Raw genomic sequence first — 26,646 nt, forward strand, 5'->3', positions numbered from 1 at the left:
CACTACCTAACAGTATCAGATCAGTGCATCCCTGACTAAAATCAAACTTTCATTTTGAACTATTGGTTGTTCGAGTTGCATAAAACTGCCAGAAACAAGAGGGAAAGGAGACAGTAATATAGGAGGTGGCAGACTTCTAATTGTTGTGTCGCACGTCAAAGAAAAGAAACATTGACTTAAATGCACATGATTCAACTGATATAAAATTTCCAAAAAGCCTCCTGAGTAAATACACCAAATAGCAGAAAATTGTTCTCAAAGCACAAATGTATAGACAAGACTTGTCTCGAGTCTGTGCTTACCTCCAATTTACATGAAACACACAGAAGGACTTTGAAGTCACTCGTGTATGAAGGTAGGAAAATATAAGGACGGCATAATGAGGATTACATGCATCACAGGATGTAAAGGAGACTAAAGATGCACAAAAGTGCCTGAAGGCTTATCTGGAGTATATTCTCTTTAGGCTTCCTAGAGGTGTAACCGCGTGTTTCATTAAAGGTGGAATATCTCATACATATTCATTAACGTGATAGGATTTGCAGGCTGATATATCTTGTTCCCTATCATCCTGATGGAAATATGCTGTAATTGCTTAATATAGCATGTCTTCTTTTAAAATTAAAGCATAATATAAATCAGTGAGGAATAAAACTGACCATTACAATGATTGACAACCTGCCTGTTAACTTGTTAACTAAAGGGATATGATATCATATTTTCAGTCCTGTAGCTGACAGCTTGCAGCTCTGTCCCTTTTTATGTTCGGAGGATTCATTCCCTGAGCTCTCTCTTAAAAGAGAACGTCAGTTTACATTCATTGTTCTTGTATTCATAAGTATAGAGCTAGTAAGTCCTACTATCATCAGTATGATAAGTAAAAATCTAAGATCATAATGTTATTTCTTTATAACATAACCCTGTTTGGCTACTTAGCTTAGCATGATTTTAATATTATAAGAAAAAAGGTTATTAGGATGAGCACTAACCAATGTATTTAGCAAATGTAAGACTATTTCCATCAATGTTGACTGGGGTTGCTGGAGAGTAAACTTCCCCAATTCCAATAAAGAGCAGCTGCTAACATTAACTGCTAACTGATAAATTGATACTGATAACTCTGATAGCATCCAGGACTAGCTTCCACACAGAGGGGAAGTGCTACATGGTGGAAGTGTTTAGTTGTAAACTGGGTTTAAATATAACCTGTATCCCCACAAACTAATGTAGTTAGTTTATGATGTGCTACCTGGACTTGCAAGTAGTTTAAGTCTTGGCTGCTACTGTAAGTAGTAAGCTAGTTAGCCAGACATGCTATCGAATGCAGTTTAAGTTAAACTCTGTTAAACTCAATGTTGAAAACATTCCATACACTTTTTCTCTTGTGCGATTAAACCTGTTAAGCTATGATTGGAGTCAACTGATTCTCATATAAGCTTTTAATCAGATTTCACATAAGCCTAAGTATCAATAAATCTGTACAGGTTTTGTTAGAAACATCAGATTATTGTTAACATGTCTTACAATTATACAATAGGACTTTTATGTTGATTAATGCTGGCATTAACGCTGATACCCACAAATGTCAATGTAAAGCATCTTCAAAGGCAAATGTCTGATCCTCTATTCTGATGTCCAGCCTAGGGCAGCTGCATTGATGATTAAAGGACATTGCGTTCGTGGGTTGATGGAATTCTTATCTGAACTTTTAGAGCTAAATGAGTCATTTTTATCATAGTTCTGCATCAGATTTCAATCGGAAAATGTCACCTTATCCCAAGAAAAATGCTGGCTACCGTCACAGTTCTGCAAATGATTCTCCATGGAACTGCACAGATATCAAAAATGTGGAGGTGGAACAAAACTCTTTCTCCAACTCTTTCTGGCTAACACAGTGTAGTTAAATAATAACAGTACATGTGTATGCTGATATTTTGCAGTATTCTCTGGAGAAGAATAGTTGGAATTATGATGAATAGAAGCAAGAATTTAACCCCATCATTAGTAGAAATTCTTCAATACTCATGATACATAACTCATTAATGTGTGTAGTTGTGTCTATGTGCAAAGTCATGCTTTGGCATACTTGGACGATGATGGAATAAGATGCTGAAAAAAGATGGTGAAACATTTTAGAGGTTATGATAGCTTTCTGGCTCACATCACTGCTGCCATCATTTCCAACCATGTATATTATATTTTGTTGGCAGGAATGTTCACAGCAACGCCTCCAAATGTTTTCTCTGGATACTAAATCTGCCCAGACATTTTATTTTATTTTTTATTATAAACAAAGCATACATTAAAAAACAAAATAAATGAACATGGGGCATTTCATGATTTCTGAGTGTTCAAACGGCTTTACAGCCCCCGCTTCTTTTAGTGGAGCTTTGTACTGTAAAACCTATAGGAGGTGTAGTGCAATGGAAGACCATACATTTCTAGGTTAACAGGTTGCCGAGGGCTACCACTGCAGCCGGGCTGTGCTGCAAAGCTGCACTCTGAAAAACCAACTCAACATCTGAGCCCTTCGCACCTGCGGCGGGAAGGTGAAAACACGGGAGAAGTCCTTATGAGCGAGCTGAGGCTGGACTGTCAGTCTTTAGAGCCAGGAGGACTCTCAGTGTGCTGCCTGGGAGCCCTGCAGGGCTAACCGAGAGAGAAAACGCTAACAAAGGCTTCATCATCTCCTGACCTTTCCACGGACGCCGGTGCCTTCCCCGATATGAGGGTGCCCCAGCCTCTCTCGCTGTCCTTTTCCCCTCCGTGTATCATCTCCTCCTCTCCTCCACACCCACTTATTTCCAGCGCCTGTCTCTGATCATCTGTCTTACTACTTCCATCACACTGGGTCCTAATGAGGGTTTATTCCCACTGAAGTGTGTGTGGTGTACAGGGGATGAGGATGTGGTAACCACCAGCTGAGCTCCTGCGCTACCTCTGACCTTCCTTGCCTCACTCCATCCGCCTCCCTTTTTGCTTTCCTCTCGCTGTTTAGATGTTTACCTGTCCATCTGATTGCTGGCATTAAGGAGCTGTCACTAAACTGCTGTCACTGCCAATGACTGTCATGTCTCCCTTGAGTGTCAACTCCCCCCTCAAGCTCTCCCAGTACAGGCCTTAATGAGCACTGCGGCGGAAACAGCTGTCTTCAATACAGCCTGAGCTGAGGAGATGAAGTGATAAAGGGGATGCACATGGGGAAAAGGTAGAGTATGAGGAACAAGTGAAAGAGAGAGAGAGAGAGAGAGAAAGCAACAGGGGAGCAGGCAATTATCCTTACCCTGGTGCTGTATATGGCCATCCAGCCCTGTAGCAGGCGTGGTACAAATGAGCTATATCGGCCACTGCTGTGGAAATAATCACACCTACCCAACATCACTCTTCACCCCACACGGTAGAGGACAGATGCTCCAAAACATGAGAGAAAGAAGTAAAGAGAGACTGCCCTCAGAGTGGGGATTCAAATAATATCAATGCCATATTTTTTTATTTATACTATATTGTTTTGCCAACACAGCTTTCTTTACTGTAGTGCCCATAAAACACACTTGAATTGAATTGTGAGAGGAACAGAGGGGGATAGAGAGAGAGAAGCTAAGCCTAAGGTATCAAAAGGAGAGGGAAGGAAGGGAGCGAGACACCTGCACTGTTATATCAAAATGAGAAATGGGGGGGATGATTTGCCCCGAGACAAGGGGAAGAGAGTGTGAGATTTTTGGCAGCAGAGAATGAGATTTGAGTATAGCCAAGTGCAGACAACACAACTTTCGCCATGATTTGCCTATTCTGGACAAATTTATGATATCTTAGACATAAACCCTCAAGCTGGTACAAAATCTGTCACGACAGGCCAAATTTATTAGAGCCAAAAAACAAGAAGAACTTGTAGTTGGAGCCCTTGGAGATGGGACTGTGGCACAACGATGTAAATACGAGCAAGCAGAGACATGTCATAAACAAGCATTATCCATCTGCGATGCTGTCATGTTTTAAAAATGTAGCAAAACAATTAAGTTTTGGCTGCATCCGCAAAGCACTGGACTCAACCTGATCTACTGATATAAGACCTGACTTGGACTTGTTCGTGTTTATTAGTCTATAAATACATAAATGAGGCTTTTCAAGAGTGCAGAGGAAGAGCAGAAGCAGAGTTCAACCTACTAATGAGCCTATGCCAGCAGCCGCAGGTGTATTCTGCATTATTTCATGTCATTTTACGACGGGGGATACTTTGTGAGAATTTGGTCCTAAATTTCTCACACTGTCAGAATTTTGACACAGGCTCTAATTTGGCCGTGGCTGGAGTCTACCACAGGATTAGTTGCACACAAGCCCATGCCCACCCTCATGTTAATATGACAACAGAAAGTCTGCACAGGCTTTGAGACAGACGAAGACATGGAAAGAAGCTCTTGTGTTGACAGAGTGACAGCGAGAAGACTGGTAGAAAGACACACCTGCCCTAAGACTGCATGTAAAAAGGTAGAGATAGAAAGAGGAAGAAAGACAGAGAGAGATGAAGAGCGGAGTAGAGCTGCTGTCAGTCGTGCCTGCAGATGGCTTTTGGAGGGGGGAGCTTCCCCATTCTCAGTTCCAACCTACTACCTCACAGCCTCCTGCTGCGCAAGGACGAGCCACGCGACACGCATTCTCACTTTCACAAATGCACACTACCACGTACTCACACACACACACGTACAGTACTGCGCAACAGAGAGCCCATTTTCATGGAGCACTTATACAAGCTAGAATATACAGATCCTGTTTCACAGTGCTACAGTGTGAGGTAAACATCTCCCTTTGTTTTCTCTTTATATATCTCTCACAGTCACGCACACACCAAAGACTTTATGTTTTTTGTTTTTTTAAGTGGTTTATTTGAATAGTATAAATGGTTATAACCAAGACTTCATTGAATAAATAATAGCAGAATATCAACTGCTTTTATTTATGGTGCAAAAAATGTATGTTTGCTTTATTTTGTAATGAATTAACATCTTTATCCGACTACATCTCCACTCACACACACACTCACCGAGGTCTTAGTGTGTTCTGTGGGAAGCTGGAGACTCACGCTGTTAAGTATTTAGAAACAGCAGGAACACAGAGTGAGGCCACACTGGGCCAAAAGACACAGACAATATGACCTCCAACAAGGACAAACTTTATCTGGATATGAGCATCTGTCTGACTGTGTGAGTGTATTTTGTCTGTGTATGTGTGTGTGTGTGCGTGTGTGCACGTGTCTTTATTAAAGTGTGTCTGTGTACATGACTGTGCTGCAGATATTGCATAACTATGAATCCGGATCTCTCAGACAAGAACTGTGTCTATTTCCCCTGTCTCTCGGATGGAAGAGTTGGTTTCTGTTGTTTGATGCTTTAGCCGGAGCGCTGTCCAAAGATGAAGGAAGAAGAGAAAGTGTGTAAAGACCTTTACATCTAAACTTTACTGTCACATCCATGACTTTTTCAGGGCATCTCTCTTGGCTGCAGCGGCAGCTCATTTAAGCTGTTTTTTCTATCTTTATGTTTGAATTTCAAAACCCAAAAACATGAATGAATATTTATTTACATGTGGCATATATTGCCAATAAACTGGAGTGAGTGTAAATAAAGTATCCACTGCGCCAAAACATTTGAGCTGCCCTGCTTCAGTCTCTGAAGCTAGGCCTGCATGCAGTGTGTTTCTTGGCTTACTGCAGATTCCCTTCAAGTGAAGTGACAGCAGCTTGGGAGAACAAAGCAATAAGTAAAATTAACATAAATTCACATGGTAATGTATTCAGCATTGGGCAATGACTTTCCATGTAACAGAGGAGCATGTTTTTGAAAAAAAAAAAGAAAAGAAAAAAAAGAATTCTTTAGACGAGCAAAGCAGAAAGAATTTGCAAAGGCGTGCACAGACACAAGTATAATGAACAAATATTAGGATTCAAAATGAAGATAAACTATTCCAATCTCTTGAGCCCAATTGTGCATCGACACACACAGACACACACATCTCGCCCTGAATTCATTACTGAAGTCTCACTCAGACATTAAACACGAACACAAAGGAATTCTTCCACTAACAAATGGCCAACAAGTTAATCCAAAATGTCTGTTTTATCAACAACGGCCACCGATGATAATACTGCACCTGAGACAAGGTTGAAAAGAACTGCTGTAATTTGGTTCAGCAACACACACACACACACACATATATACAGACATGCCAAGTTTTCCTCTCAGCTGTATTCAGCACAACCATCGAGCATGATGACAAATGCAGTCACACTATTGTGCTGCTCTGTAATTAAATGGAGACGTGGGGTCAAAACTCCCAACAGGTTGGCTGGCATGAGATGAAAAGTAAATTGGCTCTCCTCTAAGTGACTTTATGGAAAGAATTATATAAGCCATATTTATCACTATTACTAAAATAGAAAAATTATTTATCTCTTAAGCAGCATAATATGGTGAGAACTACAGCGTAATCTCTGGCAGTCCATTCTGCCTGGCCTTCTCTGATTCTTTGGTGGAGATAATGACTGTGCTGGGTAATTGAAGGTGCAGGTGTGAACACATGCGCCCACTGCACGAGAAATGGAGGTTACATTACCTTTCCGAAGCTCCCCTTCCCAATGGCCCGCAATATCTGGAAGTGGTCAAAGTTCACTGTGAAGAAAAAGAGAGGAGGAGGAGAGAATCCGTCAGCATGAGTTCAGCTGCAATTCACTGTACAGTGCAGTTATGAAGTATTAGAATTTGTTGTTGCTTTAGCTCTGCAGCTCATTTGAACTGAATTGAAACAATGACTCTGAAGTGCTGACTATAAGCATTAATTTGAGGGTGTTTACACAGTGTAAGAATTCCCTTTTATACAAGCTCCCTCATTTTATGGGACAGAAAGTCATTGGGCTAGTTAACCTGATGTCATTGCTATTAATAGTTATCCTCAATCAATAAATCATTAAAGTTTACCACCCACAGACATCAGCAGAAAATTAAGTGGTGATGTCCTGCCAGGCCTGTATTGAAGCCTTCTTAACTTCTTGTCTGATGTGCAGTAATTGAAACACATTCTTGGTTTGTTTAGAACTTTCTACAGTAGATGGTGTTAAAAAGGTTCTTGTTATCTCACCTCTATGTTTAAGATCAGCGGGAGTCATGCAAGAGTTACTTGTACAAACTGATTCGTTCTTAAGAGGCAGGTAGGATTTTACAAAATTTAAGAAAATTCATGGCATTCAGCAATTTTCTTGTTCATAGAATTTTCTCATAGGTATGAGTGAAATTTACAAGTGGTCCACCCTGTCATACCAGTCATGAACAGATAGCCTCTGTCTTTCTTTACAAGCACTTAGAATTATTTAGAATTAAAATATCTTAATCTTTGGAGTGTAAATATGATACCCAAATCAACCAAAATAAAACTCAATGCAAAATCAGTATTCTGTTCATGGCTTGCCAATTTACAGTGTGCATTTACGCTGATTATGCTAATGATCAAATCAATTTGCAACAAGTTCAGGCAGTAATGAGAGTTTGTTGAATCTGACTTGGAATACTTGAACAAGCAAACCTCACAGAAAAAAGTAAGAGAATTTTAGTATAACAATATAAAAATGTTCTTGCATGAGGCCCGATGTCCTGCTGCATCATCTGAAATAAAAAGGGCTATTAGTTCTACACTGTTCACCCAATATAGAGATGAACACCCTCAAACACTCTTCAGAACTGAAAGTCAGCACTTTAACCTAATAGTTATTGTTTCATTTCAAAGCCAATGTGCTGGAAGAACAGAGCCACCACAATCAAAAACATATTACTGTCCTAATACTTTATGACTGCACTATACAGGACATTGGATTGGTACGGTCTCTTAGCTTTTAGAATCGATAGAACAAAGAAGATATTTTCTATTAAACAGAAAACCAGCTCATCTGAACACTTTGGGGTGAGAGAACTACAGTATTTAGACAATGAAAAGTCTGGAATATTGAAAATCAGAGCACAATAGAGAAAACATGAAACATGTATGTTCAAACAAGATCTGTACTGTCTAGCTTCGAACTAGTTCCATGTACAGTCCTGAAAATTACAGTATTTACAACAAAACAGTACAACAAATAATTAGATTCTGCAAAGCTTCTGATTATGCCTTTTATGTAGTTCAGTCTATTCACATGTCTACTGAGGCATGTTTTGAAAAAGTTTCTACATTCTGTCTTATCATGACATCAGAATGTAATCAAAATGACTCATGAAACATTCACAGCGTGGCAAATGATTAAAATGAGTTTTAGATCTATCGCAGAAAACTGGAGAAATTCAACACAGCCACTGAAATTATCATCACCATCAAATGTTGCATGCTTCAAATTGTGCAAATAAGCAAGAAGAAATAAAAGAGGCTCATGATCCCCAAATGAAAACTTTTAATTAGGAATTCCAGCTTATTTGGTGAGAACATCAGAGCTCACAAACAGAGAGGACACTTAAAAAACAACAACATCCACAGCACTGCAATCATTCATCATATTTTATTTTGTTACATCAATATGTGTAATGGCACAGTTAGATGTTTTGGCTCATTGCCTTCAGTGGATGTGTGTTCTGCTGAGTAATTGAACTGTCCTGTGTGTAGCACACATTTTAAAATATGTACTGAAAGCGATGGTGGTTGGATGGGAGGGATGAGAAACAGCTTTTAAGCCTCATAATGACGAATTACTCTCAAGTGAGCCAAAAAAAGAAACCTGTTAATGCAACTCAACAGAACAGTCCCACTAAAAATACTCTCTGATAATGTAGTGTTTCATTTTTGTTGAGACCTTATCAGAGAGATGTTGACTCAACTCTGTGGTAGAGCTGTCCATTTATGGAAAAAACACCAAAATGCAATTTTTCTGACCAATATTCAGATTGTAATTTAAAGTGAAATGCTTTTCCAAAAATTAAACTACTAATGTACATTATACTAAACAAGATATAGCCTACTTGGACCTTCCATTATCACAAACTTATATTGTTTCTACATTAGTATAATCACATAAAATAATGCTATCGCTAATATTGCATTTACTAAGATGTTACTTATACCTGACATTTGCCTACTCTACCTAATAATTACAAATGTGGCTTTACATTTAGTGAAAACAACTGCATAGTTGACCAGTTCTGTTAATAATGAAATACTGCTGGTAAGTCTGACTGGCGTTAAGAAGCTGTGGACTACACCGAACGCTATTGTCATTGAGAGAGTGGGCAAAATGGAGAACTGAGTAGACACTATACAGCTAGGTGCAAACTTTTCAGAAAATTCAGTGACGACTGTCAATCCACAGCTTTGTTTAGAATGGCATCTGGTCACCAAAGAAAAGCATCAAAGAAGCAAAACACTGATGACTACACCTACACCACCCAACAAAAATACATTCCCCAACATCCTTGGTTACAATTCTGTCCGTGAACCTTTGTTGCATGTCATCCCTGTCTCTCTACCCATGTTTCCTATCTATCTGCACAACCAGAGGCAAAAAAGGCAAAAAATGCCAAAAAAAAGTCTTTAAAAAAGGTATTTAAAAAAACAAACACAAAGAAGCCTGTAAAAGAATGAAGACAGGTGAGTTGGAGTCCAACCACATATCAAACACCGGCCTACTCACTGCATGCAGTCCTTGATTGATCGTTTCAACAAACAAGACTGAAAACTTGAAGAAATAACGGCAGAGATTAATAAAAACTGTGACAACATTGCACTCAATATGGCAGAGATTGGTGACAGCACAAAATCAGTGGAGGAGATGATTGAAACTTTGTCAACGCTGAAAAAAAGAGAATGAGGAATTGAAGAGAGAACCTGAGACTTTGAGAAATACTACTGTTCAGCCCCACACTGTAAGCTACTGTTAGCATTAGCTTCACAGACTGACTGGACATATTGTTTGACACTAAATCCTGAAGTTGTCAATTCAAGAGTTATAAGCTTAAAATGATGATATGGTGTGCTGAACAGTCCAACAACTCTGTTCACCAGCTGTCATTTACTCTAAAACTACTGAGCTAATAAGCTGCTAGCTGTAATCACCTAGATTGTTTATGTCAAAAAGGACTTGTCACTGTTGGTCTTTTATGATCATGAGAAAGACTTTGGCCAGGCATAAATGGTACAGATGCTGGCATTCAGAGAGCATAGTAACAAGAAAACAGCCAAGATTTCTTTTTTGTTGTTTGGCCAACTCACAGAAGTAACCGTAATTAACTACTGCGCAATAAATTACTCTGCAACAGTTATGATTATAGCCAGTGAAATCAACAGTTCCTGGCTTAAACATCCGCTTGCTACAGCTTGTTAAGACATTTATGTAAATTGTAATTGAAATTGCAGCTCTTGCAATTTCAAAATAAAAATGATTAATCATTTGGCTCTACTTTATGTTCCTTTCAGAGGATGTAATGATTTTGGGCTGCATTACTTAAAGGTGTAACAGGTTTAGACTTACATTGTATAGGGTTTTTTTTATTAAATGCACTGGTACTGATTGAAACCAGAGGAATCAGTCCGTCTTTTACTTTGAACTGCAAGTATTGCAATGTGGGCTGATGAAGGCTACCACTGATCGACCTCCTCGAAATCATCTGTGAAACTGATTGAGACTAGTTTCTGCTCTGTGTGTGTGTGTGTGTGTAGCAGTGCCCAAGGCAGATGTGAGCACAGCAGGCATGACCCTTACTCACATAGCTCCTCCTTAAAAGTCAGTCAGCTTCTGAAGCTCACATCCTGATCTGTTCAGCTCCCTGACCAAGTAGACATGCAGTGATCATAAGAGAAGAAAACACATGCTGGGCCTGGGCTCCTTCCTTCCTTCAGACCTGTGCTGGATGAGGAAGCAAACCCCAACGTGCTAGTTGCTTCCAGACAAAAAGACACAAGGTGTGGTTTGCATGTTTCGTCTGGAAGACAGACTAATCCAGTGTGGATTCTCTCTGCTCAGTCTTTTGTACATGGCTAATCCTTTCATATGGCATGGCTCTGACTGCACCCTGGTGCCGGCACACAGAGACACTGTACCATGAACATAGCTATCCGTGAGGTATTAAAGGGATAAAGGGAAATGTGAAGAAATGTGTATATAATGTGGTGGGTTCATAGATTCAGCAGTGCTTTTCCAGATGAGAGTGAGAATAACGTTGCATTTCCCTCCAGCTCTCATGCCAACATTAACTTATACTGAGCCTGTTGAGCAGTCTGAAACTGCAGGCAGACATGCCCTAACAATCGAATCACTCACAGACATGACAGCAATGGCAGCTGGTACAACAGCTAACCCAGTTTGCATGTCGCTTGATTATTTAAGATTTATTTTTAATTTATTTTCCGACCTGATATCAAAGTGCCTTGTTTTCAATTCACTGAGGAGCAAATGTAAAATTTTGAATAAATAAATTTAAAGCTGCACTGCAATGATGATTTTAATATGAGCAATGGATCAATTGACTATGTGTAATGTACATGGGGTCAGAGAACTATGTGGGTTCCCCTCAGATCTATGGAGAGTTTCAGTGACTTTTAGGTCATTGGTTTGGCTTAGGCAGCTTTTTTAGGCAAAAAGTCTGATAAACTCAATGTTCTCACTGCCTAGGACCAAACAGCAGAGAGACAACATTAGTGAGTAGCTGGTGAGCAATTAGCAGCTTAAGAGCCAGATATTTTTCTCAGGAGTTGGTGGAGAGCAAAACAAACCTAAATGGATTCATCGGGTCACCAAAACACAACACCAAGTGAATGTTAATGTTGCTTCATGTCCACTGGATGTGTAAATAGGCAAATGTTTTCAAACACAACCAACTTTGTAAAGCGATCATGTTTGCAGCTTGTTGCACTGCCCCCAAGTGGCCAAAAATTGAACTCATGCAGGTTTAAAAAATCACGTTTAAATATCTAAATTAGACAAACAGCTTTTGTAATATTTGGGTGCCAAATGGTATTAGTCTGACAGTGGTTTGCATGTGGTGGGTCTGAAAAAGTATATTTTAACTTCTAGGACATGTTACCTCACTGCTGATTTTCTTCATAATCCCTGAACCAACTTCAGGAGGAGGGCAACATTCACACAGCAGTCACACTCTATGTGTCAGATAATGCTAATATATTTTTAAAAAAATCAATGTAAGAAATGTAAATTCACTTAGACTTAGAATATGATTCTACATAACAGACAGCACAATTAACCATTCACCTCAACTTTTCTTTTCACCCATCGATCCATGTCCCCAGCATCGCAGCGCTTCCTCGAAGTATGAGTCATCGGGTAATGGGAAGCAAAACAAAAGTAGCCCCCCCTCCCTTTAACTGGCCTGGTGAAAAGAGCTGCTCTTCAGATTCAGGGGCATAAGAGATTTGGGCTTTGTTCCATGATAAGGGGATAATTAGAGCGGACACTGCATTTCCTGTAACCATTGCCTCAGCATAAGGGGCTCTCTTTCCCCCCACTTGGTTGGTTGCTGGTTCACACATTCCGGGAGAAGAGTTATGTGGGAGGCAGTATAGATTTTTCATGTCATACAAGCTTTATGCTGTCTTAAATCACAACATAGACCATCTCTGGACTGCTTGACCAGTGACATCACACTGCAGAGGTGAAGTGCTTCAGTTAATTAATAGGTTTATTGTTCAATAACGGCCTTGACAGTCATCATCTGAGAGCTAATGTTTTTCTCTCTACCCTTGGACTGAATTAACAAATCCTGTGTGACTACCCATTCACCAGCATTTCAATGGATGTTTTTTCTAGTGCTGTCTATGAGAGTCCTTAGGTATGCAACACTTTTCTTTCCCAGCTTCAAGTGGTTGATTTCACACAGTTGCTGCAATGAGTGTTGAGTCAAATGAGTAAAGGACAGAGGGCATCCATTTGTTAAACTACAGTCAACAAACAGGAGGACTCTCCATGGAACATCCACGCCGAACAAGAAAGGCTTCAATTATTGTTATTGTAAATCAATGGAACACTGTTGATGGTGTTTGTAATTTGTGTCATTTCACTGTCAAGTAGTACTCAAGGAAAACCAGCAGGTTAATGCTGAATGAGGCCAGAAAGAGGAAAAAAGTGTCTGCAGTCAGAATTGGCTCCATCAAGTGCTCTCAGGTTTCACTGGATGCTGCACAAAAGACCAGACCAGACCCTGCAGACAACTGCAGCGTGTAGTGTGAGTGAATTTGATCTACCATGGAGACTGTGGGAGAACGACAACATCTTTTCCTCTGTAGAGGCTGGAAAGCTGCTGACACACCAGGATGATATGCTGAGTAGGCTCCACGGGGGTCCTCAGTGGGTGATTGGCTCATGTGGAGGAGCTGATACTGGCATAAAGCCCATGTCAAGGGCCATGCAATGTGTTAGTCTGGTCTGAGGGAGAGTGTGCGTCTTCATGTACATACTTAAAACATCTAATTGAGACAAAGTCACAATTCAGCACTGACTAAAAGAAATTATAACACTTATGCTTTTCTCCTCTTTGAATTCCCATTTAAATTTTTTCTCTTGATATCCTCAGTGTTAGTTCATACAGAAACATGGGACTCTGCCTGATAATGCCTGATAAACTCCAGATTGGGATGGAATATATCTTGCTGAAATGCACATGCTGTATGTAAGCATGTTTTTATGTCCACAGGCTTGTACCTTCAACTTTTAAAGAACCAGATATTTTCTACTGCCGCTGTTAATCTTCTATACTGATGATTCAACCATCAAAGCTGTGCAAGTGCTTCAACTGTGAGTCATGTAACATTGTCTATGGGAAAAATTAATGGGATTTTAACCACAGGGGTACCCAAAATAGCACCCCCACTTTGCAACTATATATTTCAATCAAGATATGTCCTGTTATGTCTAATTATTTGTCAGCTTGCCTTAAACTTCCTCTCACTACTGGCAGAGTTTTGAGTGCCTCATTATGACAAAGTCAGTTGTAACAATAATAGTTTGGGGCTGCCTGGGGTGTCATAAGCATGAAAAACAGCTCTTTGGCACAATGCTCAGGTAGGGATGCAACTAACAATTATTTTCAATATTATTACATCTGAGAATTATTTTAAGATAAACCATTCAGTCTACAAAATTATGTAAAGTAGCCACCACAATTTCCCAGAGCCCAAGGTGACATCTCCACATTTCTTTTGTCCGAGCAACAGTACAAAACCTAAAGATAAGCAATTTACAATGTACAGAGAAAATCATCAAATCTTCACATTTAGCTGGAACCAGTGAACATTTGGCATTTTGCCCAATAAACTGCTTAATTAATTTTTGATTATCAAAAATGTTGATTAATGTACTGTCGATTAAAAATCCACCTCTTGTTACAGCACTACTTGAGGCTATTGAAGATGTGGTGGCATAAAGGGAGATGGACCGATTATGAAATCTTTCCTGCTCAGGAGTGGCTTACAGTAAGAAATACAGGAACAATCACCATCCAATAACCTTAGTAGTGGTCTGGTGGGGGGATTCATACAATCTGATCAAAAGCTCGGCTTACTTCTATAATGATTGCAGTTAATACAATTAATTGTAATACAGTGCATGAGAAAAGAGGGAAGGCTAGACAAGGTGAACCATGTGGAGGACACCTTCAAAACCATGAAAAATACATTATGCAACGGGATCATTAACCTTGCTAATTATACCCTGGGAAATACTGAACTGGAGAGTTTTGGGGTCCAGAAACAACCTTTCGAAGCAGGTCTCTTTAACTGGATAACTTTTATAAAGTAAGGATGGTATTAATCTTTCATAGACGACGAGAAGTTGCAGTATCTCAAGGCATTATTGGAACATGGTAAAAAAGAACAATGCAATTAACAGCTGGGACCTTATGGAGAGGCAGAACATGTTGACACGTTCAGAAAAGTACTGTGAAGGTATGAAAATTAATATGAATTTGGCGTGTGGAAAAAAGTTTCTATAGTCATATTTTGGCATTAATTATGAATCCTAAGATAATGTAATTTTCATGAGACGTTCTTTATTAATCACCATCACAGTCGCTGCTCCCGGCACAAAGAGGGTTGTGTGAGGGGAGGAGGGGTGGCAATCTATCAAGAGCGCAGATGCTGATGAATTATGAGTTCAACTCATATACAAGTACCTGCGGTTTAGATAGCTACGGCATTGGTTCACTAAACAGATGCTGGGCACTTCAAGGTTGTGAGTTCATGTTATTTATGCAATGGTACTTGCTTATGAAAAGTTAGTTGGACTCACTATTTTACAGTATTGCAAGGTGTGATAAAACTACAGTGGCTGCAAAGTGGACAAGCACAATAATTAGCATAGCAACTTTCTCAATCAATAAAAATATACCACTTTATTTTGAGTTGTAACTGTAGTTCAATCTTGGGCCATTCAGTGTAATATGGAAATATGGAATGTGGTGGTTTAAATAAATAATTTTCCTAGGTTTTGTCAAAGTCAAAAGAGATTTCTGAGATACTGTGCATGACAATTAAATGTGGACGACTGATATAGTGTCCTCTTTGAGGGTGATGAGATGCATTGTTGTCCCATTTTCCGCCCAAACCCAAGATTTTGTCCTTCGAGAACACATCAGTGATCTAGTGGAGAAAATAACTGAATTTCAGTTGGGTTTAATGAAAAACCACTGGGAGAGCAGAAGATTAAGTATTGATGCATTCCTCATCCTCAGTAGCCTCCAATTTCACCCTGGGTTCACCAAAGAGGCTATATCTAACTGGAAGAGTAACACCACATGATCAATAAACCGGACCAATGATACTATTCCACTGTCACAAGAAATGGATGCGTCAAGCTGAGCTCGAATGCTACCAAGGACTGTGAAAGAGGCAAAGCACTATCCTAATGGGGGGCAACCTAATACCTTTGATGTCAGTAGAGCTTGAGTACATTGATCTACGCGATACCACTTAATACAATGGAGCCATGGTTCACCGTGCTCATTCCATTCACGTCTGAAAGTGTTGTGCTGAGAGGGCTGAATCATAAATGCCAGAGACTACTGCCGGAGTTTTGTCACATGTTCTACACCATGTAAAAATACTTCCATCTAAAAACCTGAGTGACTTATCAACTCACACTGGCCTGAGCTAGATAAACCTGCCTATGCCAGGTTTAACAGATTTTAGTATTAGTATTAGTAAACATTGAAAATGCATATTTTAAGTTTGGGGTTTTTTTGTGGATTCTTTGGGATACTTACTTTAAATATGAATATAAACAACTTAACTTACATGATTAAAGCTATAGTAGTAGCTTAGATAGTTCTTGTAATGTGAAAGTGTTATAATAGGCTACAGTCGATCCCACTGAGAATCAACACCAGCAGTTTGCAATTTTTATAGCTTTCAGCCACTTTCATCTCTTACTTCTTGTTCAAAGGTCCATATCGGAGTCAGACCAAAGCTGCATTTTGAATTGAACTAGTAGTGGAGAGTTGAAAAAATCTGATAATGATATATAGGCAGATATTCGTTTTTTGAACATTTTTGAAAAGGATCCCTTAACTTTGTTTTTTAAAGTGTTGTAAGATGTGTAATGACCATAGACTGTAAAAAATATGGATGTAGCCATCGTAATGTCACCCATTGGTTTCTGAAGAGCGGTTTTGAAGCTCAAAGTGGCTGCCGCCATTTGGCAGTGCCTGACTCCGCCTCACTCCTGGCTAATCCAAAATGGGCAAAGAGGTGGAGCTGAGGTGGGCCAAATGAAGCCTGGTTGCTGAAACAAGCCATCTAGCAGCTAGCAACCTGTCATTCAAAGCAGCCATGTCCTTAATTATGCATAACTTTACGGTTTAATAAAATTTTAACGGGTGAGTTATAAAAAAAATTGGTGGAGAGCCGTATACAACAAGTGGCTGGTGAAAACTAGTGACAATGCACAAAGCAAGGAGAGGCAGATATTTTCTTGCAGAGGTTCTGGAAGTCAGGGCTAAACCATTCATTCATCAAGAGGAAAGATAGAGGACCCCAATGATTTTTCCATGTTGCTCCGTTCCTACTAAAGCATAAGTAACAACAGTAAAGGTTGACCATAGCTATGATTGATGCCATTCTTCCACTAGATACAGATATAGAATATCACTTTGCACAGGCACTTCTGCCTTTACTGATGTTCTTCCATCTAAAAGTTTGAAGGAAGTAAGAAGTTCATAGAGGTTCATAGAGAGTGATTATTATTATGAAAACTTGCTTTAATAACTTCAGTGTTAGTCATAACAGGACTGTATTATACATAATTTGCACCTAAGGTAATGGAACAAAGCAACAACATTACTGGCACCCAATCAATCATTATTCCAATAATGCTAAAATGAGTATCTGAATATTGAAATATTGGTAGAGTGGGTAAAATGAATACATATCAAAAAGCCTTTTAAAATGTTAAGTAGTTTGACACAGAACACAAAAAGTGAACACTGAAATGTTAATGCACAGTACATTTAGAGTACAACCAAGCCATCAAATCACACAGAGTGAATGCACCCTATGTAGAGAAGCCCATTGGACTGGGATCAAAAAACCTCCTAGCATCGATCCCTTCCTGTTCTGTCTTTTGAGAATACGCCTCTGCTTCTAATCCAATCCTATGCTGTCTGCCTCTGCACTATGTTATCAGCCTGTGTACAAGCCATTTCTCAGATTTTGCTGACAGGTTTCCATTTGCATACACAGTGCATAGAACCACTATGCACCATGCTTGGCAGCTTTATAGCATCAGCAGCAGGCACCGCTGGATATAATTACCACTATGTGCTTTGCTCAAGTTCTCATGGTGGTAGTTTGGTATTTCTACACAGACGCTGACAGAAGGATCAGTGACTGAGCGCATGTGACACTTCAGTGTGCATGTGACACCACACAGTGCAACTAGGATCATAGTAAGAACGGGTCTAAGAAGAACTGTTTGCTTTACAGCAGCTTCTTCTCCCACGTGATTACTGAATATTTTATCGCAGTAGTAAGCCATATTTCATGGTTTGTAGTAGTCGAGCTGCCACTGGGACACACTAGAGTCTTTGATATTGAGCATCCAATTGAATGCAATGAGAGCTGGATGCAGGAAGACTTACTGTACGATTCAACTCATTGAAAATCCAAGGCAATTTGCTGTTGGTATACTCAGTTTTTCACGTGAGCCCAGGGTCTGAGCTCTGCTTATAGGCCACCTTGATCCTGACCTTCCACTGATCTTCTTTGATCTTTATTGATGGGACTCTCATTACAACATGGGGGGAAAAGACTCACATGTTCTTTTGATCAGCATAGGAAAGGCTGCATGTGCCGTGGATAGTGATAAAGAGAATATGGTGGCTTGAAATGTTTTACATTAGCAGCATGCTTCATTTCAAGTAGTTCAAGTTTTAACATACTGCTCTCAGAGGTGCCTCTTGTGCAAATAAAAATGTATTTGTTGGAGACTTAAGAAAAGAAAGATCAAGTGAAAAACGTCAACACTGTAACACTTTTTCCACAGATCCATTGCTTGTTTAGGATAAAGACGGAACTACCTCCTTTGTAAGAAGTTCATTAAAGCATGCTGTTTCCCTGTTTACCTAAGAGATCTGTCTGTAGCTACGGTTTACTCTGTAACTTGTGACAAAAAAATTTCAAACAGATATGATGGGGAAGTGCTTCTGCAGTGCGCTGAAGGCCACATTTGATGAATCTGTTTACTTAAATCACTATCATCACTGAGCAGCCATCATCATCATTTTCTCCTTGTACACTAGAGCACTAATACAGCCTAATTGCGGGCTCTCTAAACAGAGCATCACATGAATATTCATGAGCACTACAGAGCTCATTGTCTTTACAGGCGTGACAATTTCAGCCATGGATCTCAACTGATAATTGGACAAGCACAGGGAGATACTCACAGAGGGTGTGCCGGTGCAACACTATATTCAATTCCAGTGGTTAGTCGGCGATCCCTGCGGGCGGACTGTCATGTGGTTATACCGTCTTTGAATCTCCTTGCATGTGCATTAATTACCCCGAGAGTGTTTTTTTGATCTTCATCTACTGGGCGGCTTTTATGATGACACAAAAGAATCACACTGCTGGAAAATTAAAGCATCCATTAAGGCTTGATCTGGCTGTTTTTTTTCTCTCGCTGTGTTTGTGTGCCTCACTAATGTGATGAACCTCTATTCAAAAACAACTAGTGGGGCATTTGATTCATAGTCCTTACCTTGTTGCTAGGGTTACTATCAAATTAGACTGAACTTGAACTGCTGGTGCCTTAAAGATGATCAATGCTGGGCATAGATCAGGGGTGCATGCATCAACTGCCAAAGTTTTATTGGGTGTTTCATTGTTGACCGATAGAAACTAATGATTTTCTCTCCGGGCAGTCATGCCTGTTATTTCTTCATCTATCACTCACCTACTACTACAATATCTAGTCCCTAGACTTCTGTAGATGAAGACATCCAGGCCAGTAGTCTGGTTTGCCATATCTACATCTTAAAGATATCCATATCTCTCTTCCTTGTCTTTAATTCTGCTGAGTTCAGGTTTACTGTTGTGAACAAGGTCTTTGCTATGGGACCTGTGAGGAGGGGCGTCACTAGAGATTTATGGATAGGGGGGCTAAGCCTTTACCAGGGCGGTCTGGGAGGAGGATTTTCTTTTCTTTTATTTTTTTAAATGGCCCCAAAATGTCTGTTTGTAATGAATTTCTAGGGCAATAGGTGTAAAATCAACACAATAGATTGTCTCTTCATAGGCGTGGATCTAATATGACTTAAATGCTATTCATCCACTTACAACAAGCACAGATCAAGCAAAGGCATTGAAGTCAAGGAATTCCATCTCTGCTTTCTTAGATATGTTGCAGGTCCTAAGTATGTTATTCATACAGAGACTGATGTTTGATGTGTGAACCTCTAAAATTAAAAATGTCATAAAATCATTTAGGCTAGTTTATGCCTAGTATGAGTAATAGGCCTATGTCATAAAATTCAGTATTAATGTTAACTGAAAACTTAAACAACTTCCTTCTTCTTCACTAACCTCCATCAGACCTGCTCCTTCAGCCCTGTCAGTCTCCTCCATCTTCCTCCTCCCCCCTTCAGACAGCCGGGGTAGTTGTTTTCCTAGTCTTTATGCTAAGACCAGCTAATTGAATGCAGCTATTGAACAGATATATATAAAATCTTCTAAGCCAACTCACCAAGGCGACAAACAATTTTTCCCAACATGCTGAACTATTTCTTTAACCTGGTATATGTTTTTTGCTCTGCCCTGTACCGTCAGAGCATGCCAGTCAGCTATCTGCTGAGAAAGTAACATCCACTGTTACAGCAGGTACAGTTTGATACAAGACACCAATGTGCAAATGTAACCCCCCAGGATTTAGACAACCTCACACAGTGGTTGTGCAGTTGCAATACAATGTCAAGTCAGTTTTATTACAATTATCCAATAGTAAACTTTATGTATAGTAGGTATGACTATGCACAGTATCGTGGAGTCGTAAAGTTGAATGAGGTATGAAAACGCTGCACAGATGTCGAGTAAATCTTCACAAACAGGGAGCCGGGCCGCTGAGAATGAAAGAGGAGATATGAAATTGGACCTCTGCACAAAAAGAAATCACTACAGGAGGCTGTATCATTCATCTAAAGGCTGTCAAGACGAAGAGGGAGCGAGATGAGAACACTTCAGAGGATAATTCTGCACTGCAGCATGGGGACTTTCGCATGCACAGCATTGTCACAAAGAAACATCATCTGGACCGTGTGAAAACTTCTGAGGTTACCATGGCAATGTGTCCCATTGTGTGTGTGTGTGTTTTCTCTCTGTGTATGTTACGTTACAGGGCTGCCACATCATCTCCTAGTCCCTGCATTGGCAAAATTAATTCACCGTGATTCACAACTCCTGGGCCAGCATCGGCACATTGTGTATTCCTCATGTTTTGGCTCATTAATAAAACACAGAGGAGGCATTGTTCTGGACTACCTATGGCCTATTACCGTATATCTGGGAACAGACAATACATATAGACTGTCTGCAATGCGAGTCAATGCCAGTGTGGGTTACTCCTGCAGCACTGTGTTAAATTACTATATTGAAAAAGCCATGGATTTATTGGACAACTCCTCAAAAGGTCATCATCCCAAAATCAGGTCAGCCACTGCATAGTCATTAAAGTTGCAGGTACAGCGAAAGATACATCACCACTCCCACCGCTACTGCAGTCAGATGTCTTTTAAAACCGAAACAGTTCACTGATTAATTGATCATTCAATCGACAGAAAATATATATTTTGATAAGCGATTAATTGTGCCAGACATGTACTGGTATCACACTTCTTAAATATGTGTATGTTCTTCTTTTCTCTGTCTTCTTTCACTGTAAATTGAATATCTGTGGGACAAAACATGCTTCCTGTTTGCTCTAAGAAAGACTTCACCTAAGGACCATTTTATTAATTAATTAAGACAAAAAGATTAACCAAGAAAATAACCAGCAAGCAACTCAATAATGAAAATGATTAGTTAGTTGCAGCCCTAATGTCTTTTAGCTTTTATGAAGACAATTCTGATTCTGCTTATAGACCCTGGTTTTTGTTAAATCTTGGTTTTGATACTTAGCATTTCATCTGATTAACAAAGAAAGCTAAATGTTACAAGCAAATGTAATTGAGTCAGACACACTAGTACTAGCTGATTCTGGAGCATTCTGTCTACAAGTGGTGCTCAGTGGGTCCAAACCCCCTGATTCTTATATATTTGGAACCAGTGTCAAATACGTACTAGTTCTCAATACCCAACCTTAACTGCTTTTACCATCCTTGTATATCTTCAGTGGGACCTGGTTTCACAAACCGCTGGGCTGTGACACATCGTGGTGAAGAAATGGACCACGCTCCGGGGTTAAAATGCCATACTAACCTTTCGACTGTTCACAGAGGGATACATTAAGGATCTATTTAGAGCGTGGTGAGAGGTGGTGGGAGGTGGTGGGAGGGAATGTGGTAGAGGCATAAGAGGAGGAAGAGCAGTCACAAAGAGTCTCTAAGAGAAAAGAAAAATTGTGATGGTATAAATAGAGTTCTGTCCAGTATGAGGATTATTTTTTTTTTTTTTTTTTTTTTTTTAAAAAGCAGTTCAGGTATTGAGCTTTGAAAAAAAAAACAACAAAAAAAAGCACTCTTTATTTTCAGTCCTTCAAAGGTGAAAAGTACACTGACGGCTGAATAATGCATCTTCACTTGCAACACCAGCTGTCTTCACACGGACACATATACAAAGCACAAAAGTGAAGACGTAGATATATCACAAATTATTCACGAAAACATCTCCGACCCCAATTTAAGGTCACTTTCAGGAAACGTATGTTGTATAAATGTATTAACCTGAAGAAAGAAGACTTATATCATCACTATATAAGCACACTTACAGTTAAAAGAGGGGAACAATACCTCAAGAGGAAGAAAACAGCTTTACTTAAGCAACAGCCATACAATACTTTACTACACTGCCTAACGGTGCTTGAGCTGAAGCCCGGCATGTATGACACTGCATTTAAGTGTGTGTTTAAGGTGAGGGGAAATGGACACTGTGGCCTAGTTCTCTCCCATTAGCAGCTCCGATCTGAAGCAGAGGCAGGACACGTCGTGTTCTGGCCCAGATACACCTGACTTTCTGTTAGTCCGCACAGGTATTGAGGACAAGCGCTCGAGCTGTATATTCAGTTCACCAGTCAGGTGTGCGCTCACATGATGCATCACCCCAAACCCAGTTTCAAAAGCCTCACATGGTTACACAACATCTTTTTTAGACTAAATCACTTGCTATCGACTGAGACACGTTTCTTTCGACACCTGTGAGAAGCGGCGTGATTGTTTTTACAGACCTCTGATCTATGAAGTGAATGAGGTTTGTTTGCATACACACTCCCCCCGGGGTATAATGTGCAGCTGCAAGGGAGGAGACTCTGTCAGTTTAAATAGTGTCACATTTCAGTGGCCATTCAGTGTGCAGTATTTTAAGAATGAGACTACAGATGTGTGTGTTTGTGTGCTGTTATTGAGTCATCGTGTAGCCTGGTTACTGTTGGCCGATTTCTTAAACATTATGTAAATAAAAAACTCAGCTGAAAAAACTGATTTTCAGCCACATGTACACTTAGCAGTAGCTGAGTTTCTTATTGGGGTTTTACAAAATCATTTGTGCATGACAGACTTCAGATAGAGAAAGTATTGCTTTGTACAGCTGGATGAAAGAAAAGATTATTACTTGTGGTGGTGCATCCTTGTGTCTAAAGTAATTAAATCCAAAGCCCTTGATTAGCAAAATATGGTTGGGGGGTAGAAAAGAAATCTGATTACTGACCAACAGCATGTAAGCATGGGTTTTATCGTAATCCTGTTATGCAGTGTGTGTGTGTGTGTGTGTGTGTGTGTGTGTAAAAGTGTTCTCTGACTTCCTGCCTTAACCTGATTTCTCTCGATAACCTTGTTTCTTATGTGCATGTAACAATAATGAATGTGACAAACTCTTTGGCAACACAGGTGAGCTCAAAGCTCTACATAAAGACATAGAGTGGTGGTGAGCGGTTCGGTATTCTGACATCAAAGAGGCTGGCCGACAGACTGTCCAGCCCTGTCCTCTTACAGTGATGTGAAGAACACAGTCACCTTCCTCTGACCTCCTTCTCTCAGTTACAAATAGCCTACTGAAAAAAAAAAAAAAAAATCATATCCCAGAAGGACGGCCATAAAAAAAAGCAATCATTCCAATACCGGTTGAAAAGTTTGCATATTGTCGCAGCCATAGAGACAGACATACTGCAATTTAACATCTTAGAATAGTAGATGAAACTGTAATGCTTTTGTGAAGTTAAGAAACCAAAAGCAACACAAGAGCAAAAGTGCATTTAATGTTTTAAACAGTGCGTTTATCTGCTCTAACATAACCTGCACTCATTAGCAGAGTAATGCTGCAAGTTCAAGGAGCATATCATTAACTATCTACATTAGATGGGTTAAAAGAGGCCAGTAGAGCTGCAACTAATGATTATTTTCATTATCGATTAACCTGACGATTATTTTCCTAATTAATCGATTAGTTGTTTGGTCCATAAAATGTCAGAAAATGGTGAAAAATGATGATCACTGTTTCCCAAAGCCCAAGATGATGGCCTCAAACATCTCCTTTCATCCCAACCAATAGTCCACAACCCAATGATATTCTGTTTACTGTCATAGGAGACTAAAGAAACTAGAAAATATTCACATTTGAGAAGCTGGAATCAGAGAATTTCAACCTTTTTTTCTCAAAAAATGACTCAAAGCGATTATTTGATTATTAAAATAGTTGGCAATTAATTTGATGGTTGCTAACTAATTGATAAATTGACTAATCGTTGCAGAGACTGGTTCACAACTACCATATCCACTGTGTAGTATTTTCCCACTGTGTGGACACCAGACCTGGATGCTATCAGTTTATAGTAACGTTAGCAGCTCTGCCTCGATCTTTACTGGATTTGCATAAATTTACACTCAGGCCAATCAGGCTACAATTCTTAAAAAATGGAAACAATTTTGACGTAGGAACAATGCAGAGTTGCTGAGATTGTCTGAAAATTGGTTTTAATTGGTTTCCATGGGCAGTAATGTCTGGACTGGCTGCTAAATGAAATGTTGGAGCCCAGAGTTAGTCTCACTGCACTACACAGATGCCTCCTCACAAACAGACACTACACACACACCCAGCGTAAAGAATGGGATTACAGACTACAGAGTCAAGCAGAGCCTGTCAAGCAACTTGATTTTGTGATATGCGATTTTAGTTTTTATCCTCTCCAATCCTCTTCTTTTGCTGTGAGATTGCCTGAGTATGGAAGCCTATCATGATTCAACAATAAGGCTTGCCCAATTGCCCGGGACAAGTAAAATGCCACGTTAGGCTAATAAATCTAGCAACTAACTTGCCCGATTTAGCAAGTGGTAAAACATTTTTAAAAAAGAAAAAAGGAAAAAAAATCAATAATAAACTAAAAAAGGTTTCAATCATTTTTTTCAATCATCGTTGTATCATAAATTACATTCTCATTCTCTGGCACACAGCACAGCCCCTCCCCTTGTACATATCAAAAAAATATTGGCACGTGCTGTTGGCCAATCAAGGATGGAGTAGGCTAGTAGTGTGATGCGTGAAACAAACACCCCTCAGGATTATGTGAGCACTGCCAAATAGAGGAATCAGTGGAGCATGTCATTTTTCACTGCCATAAATACTCTCAAGAACAAGAAGCATTAAAGAGGCAAATCAGGAAGCTTGAAGAGGAAGAAATGAGTCTAAAAAAAAAATGGATTTGCCATCGGGTTAGGGAGTCCATTTCATTATTTGGGCTGATCAAAAGGATGAAGTGTTCAGTGAAATATAGTAGCCTGGGAACCAGACGAATCTGCTGAGCTCATGTTTTATTTGCTCTGGCAGATGCATCTGGCTCCCCTCCAGTTCAGACAGATTTCCACCCGGCCTGGAACTGGACGGGCCAGTCACAACCGTTTATCTAATATGGGGCAGGTTTGATACAATGACTAACAGTCCAAAAGGTCCGGGGGTGATCCGTTGTTTGATTTGACTGTTGTCAATAAAGAAGTCTGCAGAACGCAACGCACCAGGCTCACGAAAATCTGATCAAACCGTCAAACTAGGCAGCACCAATCAAATATGAATCAAGATTGTTGGTGCATTGCCTATTTTCTGCCTCAAAGGTTTCAGAAACATATTTTAGGGTAGTGTTTAGCTGCAATTTGAGTAAGTTTATGAGTCGGCCGCCACGCTTCGTCACACGTTTCACTGCCCTGATTGGTTGTAGGTCAATCCAATTGCATCCAGAGACATTTTGGTCTGCCCGTTGATAACATCCTTTGGAAATCAAAAATGCATTTAGAGGTTCCAGACTTATACACATTTGCAAATTAGTGTGGAGATGGCAGACTAGAAATATAGGGGATGGGTCATTCCATTTTTGATATGCAAGAATGTGCATCTATGACACTGTGTGTCCTTGTTCTGTTTCTTTTACTTAAATAAAGATTAAACAGGACAATTAACTGTAGTCTTTGTTGTTATTTGATAACCGCTAATAAATAAAACATTTTGTATAGGTGCAAGTAAAAATTGACTTTGGGGAAGTAGATTTTTTTTAATTGGTGCATAAACACAACACAGAGGCAGAGACATAAAGTGAAAAAATATGCATCCCTAAAATAAAAACAAACAAAAACAAAACAAATAATAATAGTACAAAAATCACCATATTAATTACAAAAAAATATTGTTATAATGCCAGCTAGTTACCACTGCTAGGTTCTGTTGTTCAGAGCTCGTGTGCATATGTGTGTGTGTGTGTATGTGTGTGTGTGTGTGTGCATGAGTGTGTGAGTGCAATAAGCAGAACAGCTCTCCCAGTCTAATGCATTTACATGTCAACACGTTCTTTTGGTGTCAACATGAAAATGAAAATGCAAAGCTGTCAATTCTCTCATCAAGTTAGGACGTCATTTCCTCGTTCAGTGACTTGGTTCATGAACATTTACAAGTTCTACCGACCGACCTGGGCCCGCTTTACGCACCAACCGGAAG

General features: G+C 39.7%; 1 protein-coding gene across 3 annotated transcripts in view; it reads right to left on the reverse strand.

Moving 5' to 3' along the window:
- The window catches only part of LOC137196677 (serine/threonine-protein kinase 32C-like), a 75,453-nt gene that overhangs the window by 40,914 nt on the left and 7,893 nt on the right, over positions 1 to 26,646 (reverse strand). For 2 of the 3 annotated variants that reach the window (XR_010931298.1, XM_067609442.1), the window contains exon 2: positions 6,607 to 6,662. Coding sequence is in view for 1 of the 3 variants with exons in the window: in XM_067609442.1 (XP_067465543.1) it covers positions 6,607 to 6,662 (56 nt within the window). In the remaining 2 variants the exon portion in view is untranslated. Of the gene's footprint in view, positions 1 to 6,606; positions 6,663 to 10,727; positions 10,868 to 26,646 lie in introns of all 3 variants that reach the window. The other variant, XM_067609443.1, reaches the window with a different exon arrangement.

Source organism: Thunnus thynnus, chromosome 14 (assembly GCF_963924715.1).
Source record: "Thunnus thynnus chromosome 14, fThuThy2.1, whole genome shotgun sequence".
Taxonomy (NCBI): Eukaryota; Metazoa; Chordata; class Actinopteri; order Scombriformes; family Scombridae; genus Thunnus; species Thunnus thynnus.